General features: G+C 37.1%; 1 protein-coding gene across 9 annotated transcripts in view; it reads right to left on the bottom strand.

Moving 5' to 3' along the window:
- The window catches only part of VPS13B (vacuolar protein sorting 13 homolog B), a 781,052-nt gene that overhangs the window by 80,587 nt on the left and 672,774 nt on the right, over positions 1-27,691 (bottom strand). For all 9 annotated transcript variants that reach the window (XM_044743909.2, XM_044743903.2, XM_044743908.2 and 6 more), the window contains 4 exons: positions 20,366-20,562; positions 11,163-11,344; positions 9,553-9,902; positions 4,183-4,344 (listed from right to left, as the gene is read on the bottom strand). In XM_044743909.2, coding sequence (XP_044599844.2) covers positions 4,183-4,344; positions 9,553-9,902; positions 11,163-11,344; positions 20,366-20,562 — 891 coding nt within the window. The remainder of the gene's footprint in view (positions 1-4,182; positions 4,345-9,552; positions 9,903-11,162; positions 11,345-20,365; positions 20,563-27,691) is intronic.

Raw genomic sequence — 27,691 nt, 5'->3', positions numbered from 1 at the left:
TTTATTTTTATTATTTTTAAAATACAGTGGGAAGTCTTTTTTTAAAAAAATTTTTTTAAAGATTGGCACCTGAGCTAACATCTGTTGCCAGTCTTGTCTTTTTTTTTCCTTCTTCCCAAAGCCCACCAGTACATAGTTGTATATTCTAGCTGTAGATCCTTCTGGTTGTGCTATGTGGGATGCTGTCTCAACACGGCCTGATGAGCAGAGCCATGTCTGCACCCAGGATCTGAACTGGCGAAACCCTGGGCCATCGATGCAGAGTCCAAACTTACCCACTCGGCCACGGGGCCGGCCCCTGTCTATGAAGTTCTACTGGGACACAGTCGCACTCATTCATGATGGCTGCTTGTGTGCAGAGTGGAACAGCTGTGAGAGAGACTGTAAGTCCCTAAAAGCCTCAAATATCTGCTCTCTGGCCCTACACAGAAAAAGGATGCCAACCTCTGCGTTAAAGGAATGTATGACATATTTTTCTTCACTAAATCTGATTTCTTTAATGACTATTTCCCAGATACTCAGCTGCTCTACAAAATTAATTCTTACCCTGTTACATTTTGCACTTTTAAATATCTGCCATTTTTCACGAGCTTATGGAACTTCCTATTATATCCATTTTGGAGAACTATTTTATTGTTTTCTATATGGGCTCTGCCTAGAGCCCATTTTCACCTTGCTTGATGATTTGATTACAAAAATTAAGTCACTGGTAGGTAGAATTCTGCAACTCTAAAAAAAATGCATAATCTACGAATTGTGCATGCTTTGAGGGTAAAAGCAAATGTAATTCCTTACATACAAGTTAGAGGCATTCCTATTTCAAGCAGTTTAATTAGCCAACAGTGCTCTCTATTAACCAGAAAGTTAACTTGAACAGCCTGTAAACAAATCCTACTAGTTGATGGAAGTGTCACTATGTTTGGTTTGGCTAAATTAACTAAAACTTCCCTGACTCTGAGCTGCACATACTGCCCATATTCTGGGGAAAGATTCCATAAACTCACATTTCCAGTCTTTAGATTCAACTTCAGATAATGTGAAGCACTTCTTTGAAGACCAGTCCCTTGCTGGTTATTGTTCTCATCCAACCTGATCTTAAGTCTACTGAATTGGAATATTTAAGAACTCTTTGTCGTGGCATATATGACTGTGTAGCTGAATATGTCCAATTATTGCCTAGGAAATAGTTTTGTTCTCCCTTTGTTTGTTTAGGCAAGCAACTGTTGTGGGATATCCAGCATTTTAAGTGATTCTACCTCAGAGCATGTGTTAGAAACTATAAGGAGAGTTTATAACTTTTCAATTCTAAAAGATTTTTCAGCTTTGGATTTCTGGAATTGGTTGTGTCCATGTTTTTTCCCATCCTGTTGGGACTTACTGTTGTTAGCAACCTCCTGTGTGGTTCTAAGATATGTTGACCTCTTTGAAACCTTTCCAGGTGTCATTGCCACTTTCTTGATCTCTGCAATATAAGCTACATTGTTTAGTGGAGTTAAGTTCTATGAACTTTAGAAATCCTCCCTGAGACTATGAATTGACTAACACCCAAGGTAGCATAAACACGAATGTTCCTAAAGCCCAGCCTGCTGGGCAGTGCAGGATATGACTTGGAGTCTGGAAAAAAGAACAGTTTGCTCACTTGTGAGTCTACGACTACCTCCAGGTGCAGTTTGAAGCTAAGTGGCTAGTTTTCTGATCCTTAGATGTAACCTCTCATTAGAACACAGCAGAATTTGCAATTGTGGATACAAGGAATTCCACAAAGACCCTCTGGGCCCATTAAGACTCTGGCTTCAGAAGGTTCTGAAGCACACTTCCTTCAGCATATGTAGCTATAGTAAAGAGACACTGTTTTTTACAAATTTGACCTAAGTTTTAGCCTAAAGAATATAATGACTACAGTTCATCTTAAAACTTATATCCAGAGGATGCAATTACAGACTAAAAAGAAAAAAATAAAGTTTAACAGATACCTTTCTTATGTTTCTAGTTTGTCATTAAAATGTTCTTATTGTTTTTGGTAATATAGTTAAGGCTTTGCAAAGGTTCATACTTGGACTCAGAATCCCATATCAGTCTAGGTTTAAATGTGGAGTATTATATTAGTGATTTCTCAGCCCTTCTCTCAAAACCTCATGGGTTGGCTATTCTTACAGACAAATCAAGCTGCCAAAACCTAGGAGAGTTTGACAATGTTGTGGAAATAACACTATATTGAGAATCAGAAGATACAGAATTCAGTCTCAACTCTACCAGTATCTTAGCTTAACATTTCTATTTGTCTCCTTATCTATAAAATATGCACAACAAATAATACAAATCACACAGGGATATTGTGAAAACAAAACTAGTAGTAATACAAAAAGACCTTGAAAAAGTGAAAAAGAGTATAAATATGAAGGGTGTTGTGGTGGCAGTGCTCATCCATTCTTTCCTGTTGATCTCCTTCCCACTCAGAAACTGTATGTCTACAACATGAAGACTACTGTTCCTCCACACCCCTAAGCCAGCTGTGCTTATGATCACTCTTCCCACCTTGGCTCCAGTGTCCAGGGAATCTTGAGGGTCATTGAGGGCCATGTAGTCTATGCATCTTAAAATGACTGTGAGGGGAGTTAAGCTTCCTCAGCTTTGCTTACTTTTGCTAAGGTCTTATGTGTGAATGGGTGAGGTGGCTACAGGCACAGTGTATGATTACACCTTAGAGCAGCTTCTCAGAGGTTTCTTTCCTGTCACTAACAGTTCATTGCTGGGAATGCAATTACCATGGAAACATTTCAAAGATCTGAAAGGCTATACCAGTATTAATACAGGTTGTCTCTGGGTGGTTGGAATTATAGGTGGTCTTTTTTTTTTTTTTTTTGGTCTGTATATTTGTAGGTTCTCACTTTTGCAATTAAAAAGAAAAAGTAACAAAGAAAAACTTAATTTTGAAACAAACAGCCCTTTAACTATGTTAGAAGGGGCATACAACCAAACGACTTAACAACTCTCTAACATGGAAATTTCTCAAGAGGAAAATTAGAAAATAAGGGCAAGTCATTTACTCCAGAAATATGACTGCAATATTATATAAAAGAGAAATTTTTGTAAGAACTTTTATTAAAAAAGGATTTATGTAGTTTTAATGTCCTGTCAGATTAACTAGAATTAAATAAATATACCTAAATAAGAAGAATTGCACTGTATCTACTTTCCAAATTTTTTACTAATCATGTGGCAATACGATGGAAAAAGCAAGTAAAAAATCAGAATCTAGCTATGGAAAAAAAAAAAAGACAAGAGGGAGTCTGAGGGTATAACATATTCTGAAGCTGGTCAATAGAGCGGATGGGAAAACTTGTTCTCTAATCTAATGACTTTCTTATAATCACAAGCAGACAGTAGTTTCCTTATTACCCAGAGTTTTAGAAATACATTATTCTTGAGAATACTTCCTAGGATTTCTTTCACTCATTTGAGACCACAACTTTGTATTTAATTTGTATTATTCCTGCCGGGCACATCCCTCTAATCATTCCCATCTAAAGTGACAGGAAAATGGAATTATATTACTTGGAAAACACACATCCTTTGGTATATCTTTTCCCAGTGCTCCTTTGGGTATATCTTGTCATTGTAATCACATCATCACTGATCTTGAGCTGTCCCTGACTTTGAATTTCCAGCACCTAGTAGTACCTGCCTGGCACAGAGTATGTACACAGAAAAAATCTGAAAAAATGAATGAATAATACCCAACACATAATGCTTACAGTACATCAAGCACTATTCTAGTGCCTTATATGTATTAACTCATTTAGTTGTCACAACCCTAAGAAACAGGTACTATTATCATCCCCATTTTGAAGAGAAACTGAAGCACAGAAAGCAAAGCAAACTTACACAGAGCCAGAATCCAAGCCTATGTACTTGGACTTTAGAGTCCAACCTCATAACCAGCACACCATGTAGCCTCAACAGCACCCATGCTACACAGGAGAATGTTCCCTTTCAAGAAAGGCATGGGTGCACTGTGTTTCTATCTCTAAACATTTCTGGGTTTCTGTCAGATGTAGCTACACTGTGTGGTTCCTTGGGAGACTTAAAAAGAGAAATAACTGGACACAGGCACACAAATGCAGAATAACTGAATCCCCAATCTTAACAATTGCTGTGTTTGTAAGGCTGTTTCTTTTATACCTGTGGGGATTTGTGAGAGCGCCAGCTGTACTGGTGACTGTGGAGACTCGCCAGCAGAATATTTTCATCAGTATCCACCTGGCCAAACCGCAGTGTCTCCTGTGTGTCATTACAGATCACAAAATGGCTGAAGACCAACTCCTCTACCTCAGGGCATTTGTTCTGAAAGAAAAAGAATATGAAAGCCAACGTGCATCAGATTAATTGCAAGATGTTTGGCAGCTGTCTGCCCAGTGGCGATTGTTACAACAGAGAAACACACTAAAAGATCTGTTGTCATTAGCTCTGGTATACAAACTATTCTATACTTCCAGGATAAGCACAGAAAATACCTTAAAGAGATCTGAAATGTTCCAAGAATATGTTTTGATTTATACTCCTGCAAAATAAATCACACACATGGAAGAGTAAAAGAACAATGAGATCCCTCAAACTTTTAACATTTTAAAATGAATTAACATGCTACAAAGAATGCTGTACTGGGTAGTGCATGTTTTTGAGCAGAGTACTGGAGGCTAGAATTACCATGTTCCCGGTCTTCTAAACTCAACAATCAGGACCAATTACCAAAGCCACAGTTTGTACCCTACAGAAAGTAAGGATCACTTAGGTAATACATCCCCAGATCCCTTAAGGGGGAGGGGGTGTGTGTGTAAATCTGCTCAGGGAGAGATGTAAATAAAACCATAACTTTCCCTCTATTGTTAAGAAGCTGAACACAGAAAACAGATCAACTGCAGAGTCAGTGTAAGCCAAGTTGCAGTTTTCAAGAGAAATAATGTTAGTTGAAAAACAGTTGTTGGTGTCTATTTCAGCTAATAGTCATCAAGCAGCTAATGTCTTCCGTTAATCTGCTAAAGCTCAACAAATTAGTAATACATTCTTGTGTTGATATCTCCTTCTCTACTTAATGGTGTCTCCATCGGCTGCTGTTATATCAAAACACTGGCAAGTGACAGAGCATTTCTGTGCTTACTCTTTTATCACTCTGGTTAGGTTATGACTTAAAAATCGATAAACATATTTGTGGTAAACTAAATGAATAGCTAAATAAACGATTAACTTGAGAATGCAAGAAAAAAAATCTTAATTAGCCAATCAATTGGCAGACAATGGGAGGTAATATGCAAGTGATGCTTCTCCAGTTGGCTTCCACTTGGCTGTGGATCTAAATAATGCAATGCCTCACTCCATTGTTAGCCATTTTACTGAGGGGAGGGAGAATAAAAGGAACTATCACTTATGAGAATGGTAATTTAAGTGATTATGAGGCCTGAAGCCAAGAAGTCTATGGATGAACATACCTAGACCAACACCAGACTTAGAACCTCATCTAGAACAGTTATCTCGGGAGGCAGAATTTGCTTCTAGTTTATCAGAAGGCCTCCAAAGTGGGTGGGAAGTGCTCCGTGGTTGAAGTTGGGATAGAGACCTTGAAAGACTTCATTTTTCCAGCATCCCATGAGGACTTCTAAACCCTCTCTCTATCATCCATCTATTCTCGTCAAACCTCTCTATTCTCACAGAGCGGAACCTTGCACGCTAATCACAAGAGTCTCTGGCCAAGTGAGACCAAAGCAATTATAGCCAACAATTACCTGTTGTCTAACATAATCGTCTCTGTTGTGGCTTTTAATCATGAGCTGAATTCAAAACTTGACTGCCGGCAGGTTTTAGAAGTTCTGCCTGATCTGGCCCCTGCCACATCTTGAGCCACTCTCCACCTGCTCACCACACTCCGGCTCTGCCAGCCTTTTTCAGCTCCTCCAATACTACATTGGCCCCTTTCAACTCATCCAATACATCAAACTCTTTCCTGCCTCAGTGCCTTTCCTCTGATTGGACCTCTTTTCCTCCATGCTTGACTAATTTCTTTCTACTCTGTTTTCAGGTCACTTCCTCAGAGTAGCCTTCTGAGATCCTCCCCAGACAAGGTTAGGTGCCCCTATTTTATGCTCACATAACACTTTATATTTCACCTTCACAGCACTATCCCTACTGGGACTAAGTAATCATTTATATGATTATGGGTTCAGTATTGTCTCCATCATTAGACTCTGTGCTGCATAAAGGCAGGAACCAGGTATGTGTTATTTACAACTTGAATCTCCAGTAATCAGCATAATGCCTGATGTGTAACTACTCAATAAACACTTAGGAAATAAATACATGAGTAAATTTAATTTTTAAAATTATAACTGCAATATATGTTCACAGTAGAAAAATTAGAAAGTACTGAAAGCATGGACTTTATTTTTTAAAAGTCTCTAATTTTACACTGTGAGATAACTGCTATTAACACATTTTGGTGAATTTTCTTCCAACAATTTTTCTCTTGTGAATATCCTGCCTGTTCTTATCGTAGTCTATCCTATTGAATTCTATCTTATATATCTTATATATTTAAAGGTTTGTAAACCTTTAATCAAATTGGAGTCACAGCATATAATTAGTTTTGATGAAATTTTTCCATTAGTATTATATAATCAACATAGACTGCTCTTCTTATAAACATTTTTCTCTCCTATAGGTCCAAGAATACAAACGTGAAGAAGGGGATATGATTCCAAACTCCCACTTAGATAGACATCCTGAGATTAAAATTCAGTTTTCATAATGAATTGGGATCAATCTGCTGGTAAAACAGAGGTTAAGTTACCAGATGGGGCTTGAGTAGAAAAAAAAATCGTATTACTTTCTTCAACTCTAAAAACTGACCTTTAATAAATGATGAGGGTTTTAGGAAAAAATGTAAATGAAAGAACACAAGGGGGTTGTTTACATTTTTCTGAAGAATACTCAAAGTCCTCAGGGAACTGTTTCCCTACTGCTCCTTCATCTGTGGAGTTCATTAGAACTGTTGTAAGTTTAAGCATTTCTTGGAATGTCTAAATGTTGGTATACTATAAAAAAATTCATACACATATTATATGACATCATGTAGGCTAAACCTCAGAAAGCTCACTCAGATTTGTAATTAAAGGACGGCTTATTTAAATTTAAGATTCATGCTGAGTGTTGCAATTAAACACATATATCATTTTGGTGTAAGATAAAACACATGAGCATAACCTTGATTTTTAAGTAAAAATTTCCATTAAATGCTATTTTGTCCAAATGTGGGAATGTGACATAGAAATATAAAGCAAACTGTAAGAGCCATCTTGGGTCCTTAATCTGGTTTCACAAAACATTAATCATTTACAAAAGAGAGAAAAAAGTCTATAGCCAGAAAAATCAGACAATGATGAAGGCTCTGTCAATCTTGAACTTGTGACCTAAAGGTGAAAGGCCAAACTGTTTTATGCTTCAACTGTCTGCTCCATTCACACTGAATACAAATGACTTGTCTCAGATGTGAACCCAATAAAAAGTATGTGGAGAACTCAAATAACTTATCCTGCTTATTAAATTCATATTTCTCATTGGGAACAATTTTACTGTATATGAGCATTATACACACAATAAAATCCAAGCTTGGAAAACTAAGCTTCTCCTCTAAAGGGGATAAACCACATTCAGAACATCTTAGAAACAAGAACTTAATAACATTCTGTAAGCCCATTGTAATGTTAAATGTCCTATAATTTCAAAGTAGTGCATTTTTGTATTTACTTTAGAATACATAGGGTTAGATGCCTACTACATTAAAACTTGGTGGCAAGTACCCTTGACATGGGAGGAAACAAGAAAATTACAGCAACAATTACAGAAGTATATCCTCTTGTGGCTCATGTTAACATTGCCAAATCCCTGTATAAATCAGAACCAACTATTCATAGAATGTACCTGTCAGCAATATGCTACGTGACATATGGCTCTACTTAATCAAATATACAATTCCATTTTTAAAAAAACTTAGAATATTCCTTCAAGGCACTGTGTTAGCCAGTCAGTCATTCACACTCTGATGTGGTTAAAACATTTAAATATTTATGCACAGTATTTTATTTATATGTATAGCTGTGTCTAAGAGAATACTTTTACCCTGGGAGGAAACTGGTATTTCTGAAGGCCATTTTGCAGTAGTTGCTACACATGAGTCCTCTTATAATGGCCCTGATACCAGGACAAAAATATCCTGGGCTTAAGTGCTCTATCAATGACTCTTTTATATTTTCTAGGTTTGTTTTTTATTAAATGCATTGTCCAAAATATGACAAAAAACAGAAATTGGAGCCATGGAGGTTTTTTTCACATTGCTATTCAAACCAGCTGCAAAGATTTAGATCACACTAGCTCTTATTTTACGCATGTCCTTTGCAACAAGAAAACCATGGAATGCCCTTAAAAAAGAATTTTAAAATATAAAACAGATGTGTTATCTTTTTTCCCTTTGCTATTGTAGTGCCATGTTAGGTAATTAATTCCTTAGTCTAGTATAGGTCTTCACGCATATAAAGAAAAGAGTTTATTCCCATAAAAATTCCTCAGTTAGAGAATCCAAGCCCCTCCTCCACTCCACTGCCACTGTCCCCACATGAGGTCAGTGTGGGATGAAGGACCATTTCTCTTGGTGAGCCAGCCAGCTTCACACAAATGCATGTAACACACACAACATGTGAGGAAATGTCTTGGCTTAAATAGCAACACAATACTATGGAAATACACTATTCTACTGAAAATCATTAAGGGAAGCAGAAGTGATTTGTTGTTAAATCTCTGAGCATATTATTATCCAAACATTCTGTGAAATTATTTTCATGACAGTGTACATGGACAGGTTCCTCATTTTAAATATGCTGTTCAGCATAGACTTATATTTCATCTCTTTTTTGATATGGTTAATTTCTGACAAGAGATAAAAGTAAAAAATTATTAATCAAGAGTCTTTAACTGATTAAAAAAATTCATTATCAAGTGCTTTTTAGTGAATCACAATGGCAGAATGGTAGTAAGGGGAAAGACTAAGACGATATGTGCTCACATATTTCCTCTCACTGCTTTTTCTCTTTGAAAAGACGAAATGCTTATTTTCAGAAAGGCTCATATAGGTTCTTCGTTTCTGCAGTGGATGCTTAGACAATCTGATCCATAGCTAAGTTCAAGCTTTGGCAAACTAAAGCCATAATACTTGGAAAAAATTTCTGGGAATATGTTACTTTCCACACAGATGTGGTACATTAGTCACAAAAATGTGGGCATGATCTCCAATGCCTGTGTAGAGAACCCATATTCTCCAAAGTTTTTAAAAATAACATGCATCACTTCGCCAAAACAGAGAAGGTCCCAAATATTATGGTGCCCATCAAATTCTTCATTCCCTCACCTTTTTGTTTGTGCTTAACTTATTACTAGAAGTGATAACATAGAGTGCCTAGTAAAAGATCACACGCAGACAAACTGTAAACCATTCTAGAATGTTCATACCTGTTGCCAAGCTTGTATTGCAGTGTTTAGAGAATGAACTACGTGTTGCCCAAAGTTTACAAATACAGACTCAACCATGATGGTGCAGTCAAGCAGCTTTTCTACTGCATCGCTGGAAACAGCAATCTGTCCAAAGATGCTGAAGGGTTTCACCATGCTTTGCATTGTAAGATTTCTGCATTCCAGAAGTTTACAGTCTGCTTGAGCTGAGAATCGGATCTCCTGACAGACAGAACTATTATTCCACTGTCGAAGATACATGTGTGGTTCTCTGAAGGAAATAATCATGTATTCCAGTTCAGATGGCATATTTTTATCAGAAATAAATGGCTGTAGGTGTTGCGGTGGAGCTGTTGAGAAAACAAAAGGAAAACAGCAATTGAGATGAGCCAATACTTTATGTAAATAAAGAGATGACATTTAAATCATTAAACTTTTTGGTTATTGAATTTGATATTTTCTGTTTAATAAATTCAAACATTCTCTTTAAGATATTACAATATCTGAATCACCATTTTACATTTGCAAACAAAACTGTTTTGTTCAGTCAGCAGGTCTCTTAAACATATATTGTCCAAAGGTTACATTCACTTTCACAGACAAAAATTTGATCACAGGAGACAACATATAAAATGACGAGGAGGTAAATATCTAAGGAGAGTTTTATAGAAGTGCTCTGTATCTACCAACCAAATCACAAAAACAAAAACATGACTCAAATAGAGTTAGAAAAAAGCAGGTTAAACTCCATTTTTGCTGAAAAGGCAAGATGCTTAACAGCAGCTGTGTTTAGTTTTAATCTGATTTTTTTCCCTTTTTCCATTACGTGTAGGTTGAAAACCTAATACCTGAATCAAAACGTATTAACTAGAAAAGGCTCAGCACAGACTTTTAGGAATGATTTTTCATGTAACATTAGTAAATTTATAAAAGGCTACTCTTGGTGTGTGGAACAATTTAATCTTCTACCTTACAAACTTGTAAAAATGCTAGTCCTTTAAATTATTCGCAAATTTGCCTATCTTTAGTAGAAGGTATTCGTACTTTTGAAATCAGGTAATATCAAATACTTTTGGAATCTATTGCCATTAATATGATGGCTCAGAATACAGAACAAAAACAGACACATTTCTTTCAAAAAGATCATAATTGGAACAACAGTAAAACCTGCAATTTTGTAACTTCCTTGAAAATTCTCATTGGGAAGCATGTAAAATCATGTCAGTTCAATACAACTGGTTACCCATATAATAGGTCCACAGCATGGTTCAAAAATAAGGGGTGCATCTGTTATACGAAATCAACTTGTGAATAACTTTGCCAGTGCTCGTTGTTAAGGAAATGAATGCTGCTTCTAAAAATTTCCACGGCCATACGGGTGTGAGTGGTGATTAGTAGTGAAGGAGCTTTGGGTGGGGAAAGTGATTAGCAACCATGGAACTTTGAGACATCACTAATATTGTAAAACACAGAATAGAAACCCCTCCAAGCCTTTTTACTTCCTGAAATTAAATTATCTGGGTAAAAATTGATGAATTGTGTCTGAGAACACTCAAGACAAAACACTAAGTATTAAGTGGACGTTATTTTGATACTAAAATAAAGAGTACCTGTGCCTAGTTGGTCAAGGTGATGACAAAGATGAAACTCCAGGTGAGCAAACTGGAAGGAAATGCAAAGAGATGGGACAAACCATGGGGTAAAACAGGAGTCGACTCTGGTACAGGCAGCCAGGGCTGTGGGAGTTACAAGTTGGTCACAAGCGCTTTGAGAACCAGATTCACTTGCAGAACTATGGGAAATAAATAATAAAAGAAGTTCAATAACCTGAATTTCCCAATATATAAGTGAAATGTCTTTCTATAAGAGTTTTTAAAGCTGGCACCCACAATCCTATAGTCAATATGTTATCATCAAATCTTCTATATTTACTCACATAAACTAGTTGTTTTTAAAAATTAGGTTCATGTTGATTGTTTTCTATAAGTTATTAGCAGAAAAATTTTGAAAGATTCCTCAAACCCCAAGCCATGTTGACCTACCTCCAACCCAATTTTCTTCCACCCACATCTCACGTACAGACAACTTGTTCTCATATCAGTTTAAGACCAACACAATTCAGAGCATGATTCTGCTGGTCAAAAAACTCAATACTTTCAGCGTCACCGTAAATGTTTCACTTTTGTTTTACTTCTCCAGATTGTCCATATCCATATTTCCATATGCATTAGTCAATACTCTTTATGAACACCCAGCGAATACTGTACGAGGTGCCATAAAAGTTATGACCATGTCCAGAAGAACCAAGGTCCCATGGGCAATTACACTGCATAGGTCCTCTTTTCACTTGCCCACCCTCTTAACACCATTTTATACAATATCTGATTAAATGGAATAATGAAGGAATTCACAGGAGGGGGGAAGTTTGTACCTGGTGGCTACTGGTGTGCATGAGAAACATGCTACCTAGTTTCCTCGCTTCAGGGCTAGTAGAAGCATGAGAGCTGGGGATTGGGAGGGGGCAAGGTATATATCCTGGTGACTATGGATCACTGAACAAATGCTGCCCTATTTCCCCTCAGCATCCTTCACCCTCTTCTTTCCAAATCTGAAATTTGCTCTGACTCCCAAATCCTTGAGGAGCCTAGAGAAGAAACACTGTAATTTACAGTACCATAGGGAGAACTATGACAGGAAAAACTAAAGAAATAAATCCTAGGTTTTCACAGAACTCACAGTCTAACTGGTGATATAAAATATGTAGACATTTAGAAACATTATAAAACAGAACAACCACGCAGGAATAGGAAAATTGGAAGGGCTGCCAGAGGGGAAACATTAAGAGGTACTCAGAATGGTGTGGGGTGAATCATGGGAGATTCTCACAGTGCGAATCTTCAGCTGAGTTTAGAAAGAAGTTGTGAAAAGGCTGGTGAAAATGAAAGCTAGGAGCATTCCAACATGTTTACTGAGTGTTTAACTTGAAAGAGTTTAGTTTTGTGGTAGTATTTACTGCAATGTTAGTAAATCTCCATCACATACAAAGAAAACACAAACTCTGGTGCGGTATGTTATTGACTAAACGCTATGTGCAAAACTGCAGCTAAGCATAGTCTTAAAACTTTCTATAAATGGACATACTAATCCAAATAGCTTTCTAGGAATTTCTGTGGAGTTACAAATAAAAGATTTCATTGGCAAGGTAAAAGTTAAAACTTGCATTTATTCAGAAAGAGCAAAATGTATTAGTTGCACATGTGTTTTACACATATGAATTCTTTTTCTTATACTACTTTACGAAGTTGTTAGAAATATGGTACAGTGTTAGTCAAGATGTTATTAAAAAGCCAGGTAAGGGTTCTACGAGATCAGTTCTAAAACAGCGAGTACAAAATTTGAGGTATTTATCTGAAGCATTTTTCTTGCCAACTACGATTTTTGACACTCTTGAGAGTTTCCAAAATTTATTTTTCTCTCTCTTGAGAGTAGCAGATACCATATCATATTAAAAAAGGTTGCTAAAACATCATGAGTTTGTGCTGCCAACTTTATTTGTAACAAATAGATTAATTCTTCATTTTTCCTAAATTAAATGCACAAATAAAAGGTTAAAAAGAGTATTTTTAGGTATATATAGTAACTCCCAACATACTCAAGTGGTCAGCAATACTCTTTCAATCTTGAAATCCTGACTACAATGGTTAGTAGGTTAATCCATATTTAAAAATTTAGACTTTTATATAAAAACTGGAGTTATATCGAAATAAAAATTCCTTAAATACAAAAGTAATATGGTATATATAATCTGACTATCCTTAAACTATCTTTTGAATCACTAAAATTATAGAGTTTAAAAAATTTTTTATAATATTTTTTTACGGGAAGCTTAGCCCTGAGCTAATATCTGTTGCCAAACTTCCTATTTTTGCCTGAGGAAGATTGTCACTCAGCTAACATCTGTGCCAATCTTCCTCTATTTATGTGGGATGCCGCCACAGCATGGCTTGATGAGCGGTGCTAGGTCCGTGCCTGGGATCTGAACCTATGAACCCTGGCTGCCTAAGCAGAGCACATGAACTTAACCACTATGCCACCGGGCTGGCCCCCAAATTATAGTTTTTTGATACTTAACTTAATTTGATCATCATTAGATACTACAAAAGTAGTATACATATGTTTACCTTTTACATAAGGATTAAAAAGATCTAATTGGATTAGAGCTAAACAGTCATAAATATGAGAGTGATGACTCTGCTAGGGACACTTATGGAAGCTACATGTGTGTAATTTCCTCACTTAAGTACAATGGAGTTTGCTTTGATCGAGATATCAAAAGGAAAAACATAATTTATGAGATGTGCATTAAGCAGAAAGAGGAAAGTAAAAATGGCTCCTAGGAGCAACACCTGTCAAATAGTAGTACACAGAACTCAAGATTCAGTAGTTAGGTCACATATCAATAAGTTCCTAATAGAAATTCAAATTTTTAGAATAGTGGAAATATCCTGAAAAGTGGAAAGTATGGCAGGAGTTTTACATATCCATACTTTCATTTTACCCAAAGCATACTTATCAAATGTCCTGAGTCAACTGCAGAGAGGTATCAATTCTTAAAACAAGGAGTGTTTTAGTTAGTCTAGATCTTGATTGACCCACAGACTTTACAGGGACCCAGGCATAATGCTTAAAGATTCACCCCCGGATGTCATTCTGTGGTGAACTCCTAAAGCACTGCAGGTATTCAACAAGGATCTGACTTGTTGATGAAGGCTTGAGTTTTTCTCTGGACTCTTCTGTGGTAATAAGAGTTTTATAATATAGTATAACATACCATAGAGATTAAGCAGAGGATGACTAGGGTGAGAGAACCAGAAGAAAACACTTGCACTGCTCTCACTTATATTGCAATCGTGGGCAGGTTATTTCATCTGGCTAAATATTAGTTTTCTCATCTGTAAAATGAGTATAGTAATTGGACCTATTTTTTGAGTATTAAATGAGATACTGCAAACGATCTGCTTAGCACAATGTCTAGCACTCCATAATAAAATCCCATCCCTCTTTTTCTGGCTGGCAAACAGAATACACCATACTGGTTACATAATTTACGTTAATTGTTGGTGATTACCTTTAGCACCCAAGAGGGACTTCACAATATCGCACTGACTCTCACCTCAGGGTGGCATTGTCTCTCGGCACTGGTTCACCTAAACTCTCTCCTGCCTAGTAAACAACGCTGCTTTGTCCACCCTGGGAGAGTGCCGTGCGGGTGAACAGACTGGCAAGATGGTGCGCCTGCTGCACCAAGTTCTCTCAACTTTTTAATTAATTAATTAATTATTTTAAAGATTTTATTTTTCCTTTTTCTCCCCAAAGCCCCCAGTACATAGTTGCATATTTTTAGTTGTGGGTCCTTCTAGTTGTGGCACGTGGGATGCTGCCTCAGCGTGGCTTGATGAGTGGTGCCATGCCCACACCCAGGATCCGAACTGGCAAAACCCTGGGCCACCGCAGCAGAACGCATGAACTTAATCACTTGGCCACGGGCCGGCCTCTGTCTTAACTTTTTAGAATCATCATTTTGTAAATGTTTTAACTCTAACCCCAAATAAGAAATACACTTTTATCGTAATCTAGTACACACACTAAACGGGGCAGGGGTTACTGTAAATATGACACACTCTGATATTTTAAAAATTGTGGTAAAATATACATAAAATAAAATTTGCTATTTTAACCCATTACAAGTGTAGAGTTCAGTGGCATTAAGTACACTTAACAGTGTTGTGCAACTATCAACACAATTGATCTCCGGAATTTTTTTATCTTTCCAAACTGAAACTCCATACCCATTAAACAATAACTCCCCGTTCCCCTCTCCCTCGGCCCCTGGCAACCACCATTCTGCTTTGCCTCTATAAATTTGGCTACTCTTGGTATCTCATGTAAGTGGAGTTACACAATATTTGTCCTTTTCACACTGATAATTTCTATTTTTTTAAAAAAAATTCTAGCTGCAACTTGCTACATTGATATCATGACCCACTAATGGGTTGCAATCTGAGGTTTAAAAAACAGGCTTAAGTGGGCCCTCAGGTAAAAGACTCCTTTATATATGACTTTAAAAAACAGAGACAGAGAAGGAGAAATCTCCCATGGTTCAGAGAATAAGTGCCATAACAAAGAGACTTCCTTAATACCATCAGCCTAGAACTTTAGGTGAGACTTGAGGAAGGCTCAGTACTTTGGGGAATGTGTATGGGGAGAAGGACCACCTGGCAAAAGACTAACTCTCTGGAGGGGTTGTTCTATAGAGTTCAATCACCAACTAAAAGGAAACAGTAAGAGGCTTCAAAAAGACACTTGGGGAAAAACACAAGAATCCCTTCTACCCTAGGGGGAGAAGGCAAAAACTCACATTTAGCCCTAGGAAAGAATTTTCTGGATAAATCCTGGATTATATCATTGTATGACTAGAAAGATAGGTGACAAAGTGGTTCCAAATGTCAAGATTTCTATCTGAATGGTTTATGAAAGTCAAAAGATTTTAAAAAATGGTACCCAACAAATTTGGGTACATCTAAAAGTGCAGATCCCAGTATTCAAATGGAGGGGAACAATATCTGGAGGCCAGAATCACCTTCTGGTAAGAGAAGGTTCAACCAGTGAGAGAAAAGAAAGATGGTCCAGGGACTTGACCATCACAACACCCTTTATCTGATCCCTCCACTGTCTCTAGACGCAAGAATCAAGGCTTTGGGAAATGAAAAGTGTCTGCTCTTCAAAAAAAAGCTGTGGACCACTGTCTCAAAGACAACCAAATATGAGCAATGACTCCTTTTATAGGATCTTTAGGGAGTAGGAGAAATTTTTTTTTTTTGGTACATACAAAGATGAAACTACTCCAAAAAACTCACCAGGGTTTCAAATTTCATTGTATGAAGAAAAAGCCATACACTCTTAAGCCACTTCTCTTTCCAGGATGCCTTCTTCCACGAACCAGCATTTTGGGGGAGGGGATAAAAAGTCCCTACAAGCAATCTGCTCTCAGATGTTTAATGTTGTGAGAAAATGATAATGCAATATGGACAACAAACCACTAAAGACTTGGCACAGGCGAATAGAGCTTAGCATTGTCATCAAACCCCTTGTAATAAAGATTAACTGGACATATATATATCAAGATCTGCACAGTTACTATTGTGCTACATGATAATTTGCCTGTAATTTGGGTGACTTTACATAGTCACCTACTTCTGAAGTTAGCCATTTGGGGTGAGGTTAAGAGGGGGAAACAAAGTAGAAAGTTGTTCTGGTATTTCACAAGACATCTGATTGATACCAGACCCAGGGAACCTAGCAGGGTGGCCCCAAGACTGAGGGTTGGGCCCAATACTCTGTTTCCCTTTTTTTCCTCTTAGGGCTAGTCACTGGGCAAGAAACTATAAATTCCAAATACAGTGAGTGCTTGCTGGCTATCTTCTGCCTGCTCTCTAGATCTACTTTCTACCCTTCCCCATTTTCTTCTCTGCCACTGGACAGTGTCAACAAGCTGATTTGTCCTCTGACTTGTCCTTTGGTTCAGCCAGTGGGAAGTACTCACCAGAGATTAGAAGGTGGGAGGAGAGTGGGGTAAGGATATGTATTCCCCTGGCTCCTTCTTGGCCATATCTCTGTACATTGCTGTGTCCCTTCAGCAAAAGCAGCTACAATTACCCACTCTGAGTTACTTTTGGTAATGGCTCTATCACCTGGCTCCTTCAGGCCTAAGAATGGGATGGTTCCCCAGGCTTCCTAGCCCCAGGGTACTGAACCATCCCTTAACCCTGCCCACACTTTTCTAAATAGTTCTTTCATTAAATTCTTCTCAACTACCCAGTTTGAGTGTGCTGTTTCTTGTCAGGACCTAACTGATAAACGGGGTTTATTTAGGCTTTGGCAATAAGCAACGGGTGTAGGCAAATATACATATGGTGAGACTAAAGATAAATAGCTGAAATGGATATCCTGATCAGGACTTATATGTTGTATCTCTTGCCTCCAGTCTACTGCACAGCAAACAGAAGTCTCCTATAGGTCAATACTGTTGTAGAAATTAAGCTTGAAGTTACTCAACTTCAAATGCTACCTTCAAAAAAACATAATCATTACCAATCATTCATTTTCATATGATCAAGCAAACCATTAGTTAAAGATGGTAGAAAGTAATTATTACAAATACACAGGGACTGAATTAAAGATAACACACCTGTATGGGATAAACAGGCCAGGGTTTAAGAGAAGACTGAATCTTTTGTCTCCAGTCTTTTCTATTGAAGGCTACCTGCCACCCCTTGGACTAGTTAGCATCCTATTCTTAAGCAAGACCTCAGATTAGAAATCAATTTCTCAAGGCCAAATAGTTACTCGGCGATAAAGCTAGGACTTAAACCTAGGTCTCCTAACTTGAAGTTCTCTCTTACACAGTGCTTCTATTTACTCACACACAGTGATGCTATTACTACTGAGCTCCCCACACTGTTGCAACTTCATGCCAATTATGGGCAATATGTTCCGTTTGTTTTTTTTAAGATTAAACTTCATGGGACTTAATTTTATGAGCTTTCTTCCAGTAATATATAACAGTCTGATGCATATCCTTCTCAAACTAACGAGACTACTAGTTATGATAAGACAATCTCTAATCATAAAAGTGTCAGGTTTTTGTCCAGTTCTAGATTTCTCATGACAGAATATGCTAAAGCTAACTGTAGCAGTTTTCTTTCTGCATGAAATGTTGACTTATTATCAAATCACTGATGTTTTCTTTCAAGAAATTGGATGAAATTTATTTACTGTCCCTTTTGAAAAATGTCTTAATAGTATTTATTTATGTTGACTTTTAAACCAACTCTTTAAATTTAATTCCATTAATATCAATTTCTACATGAAAAATGACTAATGTCAAACAATTTAAAGCAAGATCAATTGTGAAATATTAGGTAAATGGAAAAATCCCAGGTGAAGACAAAAGATCTGTGATTACAATGTCAAAAGCTTGGTGAAAAATTGCCTGAATTTGATTGTTGGCATAAATTTCCATTTCCTAAAGGTTCCACATTTCTGTAGTGCTAAGCTTACCACAAAAGTAATTTTTATGAATGTTTCAGATTCAGAAGAATTAACTTTGTCTAAAATGCTTCTTTCAATGATGAAAATGTATTCTTTCATAATTAGAATTGAGAAATGATTTCTAACTCGATACTATTAATGAAATTCAGATTTTAAAAAATAAATTTCATTAGCCATAGCTCTATTTTCTGAGATTTCCTGGTTTCTGATTAGGTAATCTATATCAAGAATAGGCAATCTTTCTATCTATCTGCTAACTCATCACAGGATGGGTGTTCTTTTCATTGCTGCATTACCTATAGATAAAATCAAGATCCCACTCCTCTAATATATTAATTGTATACTACTAGATAACATACTAGGAAGGTAATTATTTTTAAAGAGTCCAAATGATCTAGAAATAGAATATATAAAGTATAAAACATATTATTAAGCATACAAAGTAATCAACGAAAAAGACTGTGAGGCTACAGGCTAAAATGTTGACAGACGTTATCTCAGTATGGTATGATTATGGGTGGTGTTATTTTCTTTATTTCCCAAATGTTCTCCAATGAACACATATTATTGATAAATAAAAAAAAGCATTCACAGCTATTTATAACATACAGTTGGAATCAGAACACAAAATGGTGTGCTATGATTATAACCTTGAAAAGGCATATAATAATGGGCAAATTATGTTATTTGTAGGTAACATAGAAAAGAAATAGTTGATTTACAGGGTATTGGAATGGTGGATGTGTTTTTTCTCTTGTTAGTCTGAGAATGTTGTTTGGGGAAAAAAAAGGAGAGATTATATAAAAAGAATAAGATAATGCTAAAGCCAACTCATCAGGAGAATCTGAAGGTAAGACACTGAAAGTGATGGATAGCAAGATGGGCACAGGCCCACAGTATGCATAATATATGACAAGAGAATATTGTTCTATTGATTGTGATTTAGTATCTTCTAATATCTGGATGTTTGTCTTTTAAAGTTTTCTTTAAACCATGTAAGAAGGAAATATCTCCAAAATTTAGAATGAGATAATTCAATTTATTAACCTTTCTTTAAATGCCCCAGGGCTATCATTACATGTATTGATTACTGTGTCATTAAGAGTCTATTGAGGTGTGTATGGCTCTTTTCTTCTATAGTTTTTGGTTCAGGATGACTGAACTTTTTTTGTGGTTTGTATTTTGCACTTTTTTCTTTTTATATTTATTTATTTATTTATTTTTTGAGGAAGATTAGCCCTGAGCTAACTACTGCCAGTCCTCCTCCTTTTGCTGAGGAAGCCTGGCCCTGAGCTAACATCCGTGCCCATCTTCCTATACTTTATACGTGGGACGCCTACCACAGCATGGCGTGCCAAGTGGTGCCATGTCCGCACCCAGGATCCGAACCAGCGAACCCCGGGCCGCCGAGAAGGGGAATGTGTGAACTTAACCACTGCGCCACCAGGCCGGTGCCCCTCTTTTTATATTTAAGGAGCAAGTTCGTAGTGGGGGCTCACAGGGCTGTATTATGAGTAAAACACAGGATTTTTAGTATACAGACTTTGAAACATGAGCTTCTGTCTTGTTTCCTGGTTATTATCTGTTCAGACAGATGCAGCTACTCGGCAGCGGAGAGAGAGCTAAGTGAGGGTCACTAGATGAGATGACTTGATGACTGTTTCCTAGAACAGTGTCACTATTTCATTTTTCACTAAGTTACCTTTGGTCATCAGCTCCATTTTGACTGCTGTTCAAGACAATTCTCCAAAGATCCGAGGATACCAGTTTCTTCTGGTCATTCACAAGATTGACATCTGGCAATTGCAGTTCACAAACTTTACTTTCAGACAGACTAAATTCTTGAAATGCAACAAAAATCTTCTGGAGTTCATCCCAGTATTCCAAACTACAAGGAATCTATATTAAAATAAAGAAGATTTTAGAAATTGCAAACAGAAACTATGTTCCTATATTTGTTGAAATGCAAATTAAATCTTCATAAAAGTTATAACATTAATTAGACTTTTAAAATGGAATAAGGTTACAAAAAACAGTAGTTTAGAATTTCTTTCCACAGTTATACTCATCCTGTTTACCTACTTTATTTTAAAAGATCCATTCAAAAAAATAAATAAAAACATAAAAGACCGATTCAAGAATAATATGTAAAAACAGTCAGGAAAGTTTGTAAATAAAAGAGAAACAATGGGGAACAAATTCTACCAGGTGTTAAGTGTATTATAAAGCTACTGCAATTAAACGATAAGGTTGGAGTAGTAACACACAAATAGATTAGTAAGACTAGAATAAAAAAATAGTATAAGGGGCCAGCCTGGGGGCACAGCGGTTAAGTTCGCGCATTCCACTTTGGTGGCCCAGGGTTTGCCGGTTCAGATCCTGGGTGCAAACCTATGTACTGCTTGTCATGCCATGCTGTGGTGGGCATCCCATATATAAAGTAGAGGAAGATGGGCACAGATGTTAGCTCAGGGTCAGTCTTCCTCAGCAAAAAAAGAGGATTGGCAGCACATGTTAGCTCAGGGCTAATCGTCCTTAAAAAAAAAAAAGTATAAGATCTAAGTACACCTAAATTTTAGTATGTTATGAAGGTGGTATTTCAAACAAGTAGGGAAAAGGTGGGAAATGAGGTTGCAGGAACTGGATAACCATTTGGTAAAATCAAAGTGAGTCCTTACATCATTCCTACATGAAAGTAAATTCCAAAAGGATCAAAACGTTAAAGGCTAAAAACTGAAAGCATAAAAGAAAAAAATCAGTTAACATTTTTATCATAATAGGGCAGCCCTTTCTTTGTGTGGCATGAAACCCACGTATGGGAAAAAAAATCCCACAACTGACAAAATCATATTTAAAAAAAAAAGGAGGGCCAGCCCTTTGGCCTAGTGATTAAGTTTGGCACGCTCTGCTTTGGTGGCCCAGGTTCAGTTCCCAGGCACAGACCTACACCACTTGTCAGCTGTCATGCTGCGGTGGCAACCCACATACAAAATAGAGGAAGACTGGCACAGACGTTAGCTCAGGGCCAATCTTCCTCAGCACACACACATACACACAGAAGGAAAATTAGGATAAGACAGGTAACATTAAATGATAGATCTAGGAATAATTGTTGTGATAGCAGAGAGCTCTTAACAAATCAATGAGAAAAAGGTAAGCATATAGAAAAATAAGCAAAAACAGTTGTTGGAAGAGGCAATTAGCCATGGACCCTGCATGTCCCTGCATGTTCCTGCTAGGTAAGCAAAGGATGCAGGGCTCTGAAAGCTGTTAACTGGGGCCATTTCTCAGGTTGTGTTTGCAGACAGCAGCCTTGAGGGATGAGGTAGTCTTTCTCCAGGACAAAGAGCAGACTTGCTCTAAAAGAGGTGGATTTGACAAGCTCTATGTTCCTCAGCTGTGTCATTTCCCCTGGAGGCCCTTCTGCATCACCTCATGGGACCAGGGAGCAAGAGGAACCAATGCAAACATGATGCTTATGCTGCTTGCCTTGCCATGAGCAATAACGTTTTTTGTTTCTGAACCAAGAGTCTTATGTCTTCTGCCAGTGCCCATGAAATGCTAACAGGCTAATTTATTAGTTTCCAAAAGGTAAAATCCCAGACTCCGACAACAATTAGTTCAGAAAAGAAATATAACCAGACAGTAAACATGAAAAGATCCTCAACTTCACTAAAACAAAGAAATTCAAATTAAAGCAATAATGTAGTATTTTTGTTTATTAATCTAGCAGTTTTAAAAGACTGACAATTCCAATTTCTGTATAGGTGTGGGAAAAAGCACGTTTACCCAATATTTTTGGAGGGTAATTTGGCACTATCTATTGAATGCTTGGAAGTATACATCTAAGAATGTTTTACAGAGATTCCAATGCCAGTGTGTGTGTGTTTGTGTATATTTACTTCAGCAAGAAATTGGTAACAACTCAAATATCCATCAACAGGGGATCAGTTAAATACAGCATGCAGATCTATAGAATGGACTATTGTACAACCATTAAAATGAATAAGGAATAGCTATATATACTAACACAAAAGACAACCAAAATTTATTACTAAATTTAAAAAAGTAAGCTTTAAAATAGAACATGTGAGCTGATCCCATTTGTCTTAAAAAGAAAAAAAAAAAAAGACTGGGCTCAGAGGCGTCTGCTTTTTTGGGAAGCATTCCCCAATTACCATCCTTAAAGCTTACCCCTGCCTCTCTTGTGTCACTTCCATATCTAATAAATTCCTCTATCGTAGAACTAATTACACTTTGCAATTGCTTATTTACATGTTTGCCTCCTTTAGCTGACCCAGAGGTCCCTGAGGCAAAAATGGCACATTATTCTTAGCATCGTACACAGTTTTAGGGACATAATAAGATCTTGATAAAAACTCCCTGAATGAATAGATTTCTCCTTAACTCTTCTTTCCTAAAAAAGTGATTCTTAATCTTTCAATGGGAATAAATTTTACCTCCACCTATAACAAAGTTTCTTTTCTTTAAACAGGGACTTGAACATCCATATGTAGAGAGATGCTAGATAGAAGAAAGGGGAACAAAATGGACATGCATAAGAGGCTAACAGTGTGATGAAATAAAAGCATATGTTCTGGTTAGTGATAAGGACAAGTAACACATAATATTCCACTTTTGGCCACATTTCTTGAAATTCTCTCTCTTCTTGCTTTCTATGATATACTTTTTTCTAACTTTCCTTTCTCTGGGTCTTTGTTCCTATATTCTCTTTCAGCCTGAAATACCCATACATTCTCTAGTTTCTCATTGTCTCATGTTTAAATCTTTCCCATTTATCAAGGTCCAAATGAAATACCACCTTTCTCTGAGCCTTTTCAACTCCCCAGATGGGAAAATTCTCTCCCTTTTCTGAACTCCAATAGTTTTTTGAAATGGGAATCTGTTTCATAGCTCTTATCACTGTATACCTCACGTTACAGTTATTTCTATACATGACATCTTTCTTAGTAGACACATTCCTTGAGGGAATGATTTCCATTTGGCTAAGCTTTGGATTTTCAAAGCACCTGGCAAAGTGTATACAGAGAGTGTTCAAAAAAAGTCGCTGAATGAATGAATGAATAATTCATGAATGAATGAACAAATATACACATACTGGGTGATTCAGCCCATTTATGGCACATTAAAAATTCTCCACAAAGAAATATACAAGATGAAAGCATGAACTTTGCAGTTAGACCTAATGGGTTTCAAATCCTAGTTCCATTAGCTATGAGTTCTTGGGCAAATTAATTTCTCTAACATCAGTTCCCATTATCTCTAAAAAGGGGATGATAACAGAACTACTCTCATGAACTGTTGTAAGGATTAAATGAGACGTTTTGTTTCATTTAAAATCACATAGCAAAAGCTTAAGAAATGTTAGCTACTAATTATTTATCCTTCTCATGCTCAAAGAACACTTCTGAAGCTGGAAGTTGTTACCAGAATCAGGAAGGTTGTGATAGAGTTCTGCTTGTTAGATTTCTTAACAACGGGTTGGACTTGTGGGACGAAAATAATAAACCTTGAACCTGGACGTTCAGGAACATTGTAATATAGTTTAATATGGTTTTGTGCTGCATACCTATTAAAATGTGGCCTGCTCCCATGTTGGCTATGACTTGAGAGAGAAAAGAGTATCTCATTGTTTAACTCCTCTCTTGACTGCCAGTGAGTTCAGTCCTTTGGATGAGGACACTCATAACCAGAGGTAGATAAGATATGGGAAGTGGGATAAGACATATAAGAATATAAAAATCTCAGTGGAAGAGGGCAAATGAGTTTAGAAAAAGTGTATTTAAATACCTATTTTTTTTTTGTAATACAAATAACAGAATGTAAATTCAAAATTATCTTCTTGGTCGAGAGGTTACACAGAAAATAGAGCGAAAAAAATGCTTGTTTCTGGTATTGTCTCCAGAAGTTCTCCATTAAAATTAATATGAAATAGCTTATGAAAATTATCCGTCACACTGGAAAGCAGAGTGGGGCTCTTGAGGAAAAAGTACTAGTAAATTTTGATGTACAAGGCGAGGGTTGGAATAGGTCCATAATATAAGGCAATCCAAGCTGGGAACCATTGTGGGAAGCCATTACACAGTTTAAGGGCAACGAAAGTGGACTGTACCAACACTGGGGCTTAGGGAAGGAGGAACTGAAGGAGTTCAAAAGGACAGATTTGGAAAAAAGCCAAATCAAAACTTTATTTGGTTCACAACGTTGTGTGAGGTGGGTTCTGTGGTTATATACTTCAAATGGAACATTCCAGGCTACTCTGAAAATTCAGAAAGCAATAGAAAACTAGTATAGAAGTACATCCCAAAACATAGTCAGTTATATGTTTGTCAGGATTTTCCTTTATACACCTTCTTTTCCTTGGTTAATAAAGGAGTATTAATAAATTCACTCCAAATAAAACTTCTCTTGAAAAAATTTTAAATTGTAAGACTGTAAGTGTGTTTGCAAATGTTACATATTAATCCTTTCCCCATTATAAGAATATATTTGACTTAAAAACTTCAAAAGAAAAGCTAATAATAACACTGAGTGCAATTAGTATTTAGTCAATTGTCCATTCAAATATACATTGAGCCATCAATTTATAAAAAATATAGATATGATCTGTTTTTTTTTAGATTGATACCTAACAACTGTTGCCAATCTTCTTTTTTTCCCTGCTTTTTCTCCCCAAGTCCCCCCAGTACATAGTTGTATATTTTAGTTGTGGGTCCTTCTAGTTGTGGTATGGGGGACGCCACCTCAGCATGGCCTGATGAGCGGTGCCATGTCCACATCCAGGATCCAAACCTGTGAAACCCTGGGCCGCCAAAGCGAAGTGCGCGAACTTAACCATTCGGTCATGGGGCCGGCCCTGATATAATCTTTATATATTCTTATTTCTCCATCATAAAAAAATATTGTTGGTATTGCACTCAGGATAAAATCTTGATTCTGACACTTAAATCACTGCTCTACAACCTTGAGCAACTTATTTAATGACTGAGCCTCAAGTCTCTCATTTGTGAAATGCGGGTAATTAAAACTATATTGTTTTTAGGCTGCGTTAAGGATTTTGGACTTTATCTTAATGTCAGTGGGATATCTTTGAAGTGTTTTAAGCAAAAAAAATAATACAGTCAAATTTATCTTTTTAAAAGCTTTCAGATACTGTAGAGAAAGGACTAAAAGGGGCAAGCATGGATGTTAAAAGACCAATTAGGAGCCTAGTGCAGTGGTTTAAGCTAGAAGTGTAAATGGCTTAGAGTATGGCTGGTGTCAGTAGAGAGGTATGTAGGAGATTCTTGGGACATAAAAACTTGTTAACTGATCAGAAACGAGAGGGAGGTGTCAAGGATGACTCCCAGGTTTCTAGCCTGAGCAACTGTTTGGATGCTGATGTCATTTACTGGGATGGGTAAGAATGATTTGTCTTGCTGGGGAGTAGGTTTGTGGTATGTGTGGGGTAGAGGAGGGTAGATCATGAGTTCATTTTTAGACAAGATGAGTTGGAGGCACCAATGAGCCATCCAACTGAAAATCCTGAGTAAGGAGTTGGCTATTCTGGAGAGTGGGAGAGGAAGTTAACCGTGTTGATACATAGCTATAGGTTTGTCTAGTTTTTGTCAGGAGAGTGTAATGGAAGGACAGAGAGCAATGAAGTTTAGGGTAATTATTTGCAAAAGGGTGTTTTAAATGATGAATTAATAATATAAACTGGCTAAAAGGGGATGTGAAAACAGAGTAAGCTGATGGATATGGAGAAAAAAGAGAACTATAGGTCTACATATAGTTAATAAATGACTATAGTGGGGCTTGTTGAGTAAGCAGGCTAGAGAGACTGAGAGAGTGTGAGGGAGATTAGGATGCTGGAATGAATGATTTAAGAGGCAGAGCAGTTTTGGATGACGACAAGGTCCAGGGCTTGTGTGGAGACATGAGTAGTTAGATGCAGTGGAGGTGAAGATCAGTAGTGTAAAGAGATCAAGCTGGGGTTTTGGCTGGGTCATTTACGTGGATGTTGATGGCAGTGAAGAAAAACGCTGGAAGCCATGAGCCAAAGGCTTCTGAAATGAGGGAAAGTGGCCAAAAAGTTAGTAGATGGCCACAACAAAGAGAGGTGAGGATGATATAATTAGATGGAGTGAGTCTCAAAGAAGCAGGAGGGTTTTACAGGAGGGTAGATGGTAAATGGCATTGGTGAGCAAGAAGAACATCTCATCTCCTGTCCTTGAGGTAAAAGGGATGTAAGAGAATAAACAGCCTCCATCTCAGAGGGTTAAAATGGTGTAGAGTTCCAGGAGACAGCAGGATTTCATTTAAGGTTAAAGGGGTAAAGGAAATGCTTGAAGATGAGGTTGAGGTTTAGGGGAGTTCACTAATCACAGAGCAGGTGTTCCAGAGGGCTCAGTGGAAGGGTTCGGGAGGTAGAGGAGGAAGGTTTGTAAGAGGAGGAAAAAGGGATACAAATCAGTATCTAGACAAGAGAGGATAAATCTTATAGTTTGGGTAGTGACTAGGAAAGAGGGAAGCGAAGGATGTGTTGGAATTTAGTCCTAGTTTAGGAGGGGTAGGGACAATGGTTGTGGTTCTAACTTAAGTAGCCTACTGCTCCTTCCTGAGGCCTGATTTACATTCTGTGTGTTTTCTGACAAGTATCCTTAAAGAACTCCAGCTATATCTCCAATAAACTCATAGCACAGAGTCCTGTATGTGGCATATGCTTAATAAAGTTTTAAAATTAATGAAGATAAGTGCTGAAAAGACAACGATCTTACCTTCTTTAACAGTCTTCTATTAAAAAAATATCTTGTTTTATATACTAAGTCCTTCCTTCAAATTATTTTACATTCACTTCCACTTTTAACAAACTTTGCATTAGCTTCACTTTCAGTTAGAAGTTGACATTGCCCAGCTAATCTCTAGCTTAGCAGTAACATCATTAAACTAAAAATCTAATGCAGTCATATTGTGCTTCATATGGTAGCAATTAGTTATTCTCAAGGAATAACTCTGAACTCTATTT

Source organism: Equus asinus, chromosome 12, assembly GCF_041296235.1.
Source record: "Equus asinus isolate D_3611 breed Donkey chromosome 12, EquAss-T2T_v2, whole genome shotgun sequence".
NCBI lineage: Eukaryota > Metazoa > Chordata > Mammalia > Perissodactyla > Equidae > Equus > Equus asinus.
The sequence above is the reverse complement of the archived record's forward strand: the minus strand, read 5'-3'. Positions and strand labels throughout refer to the sequence as shown.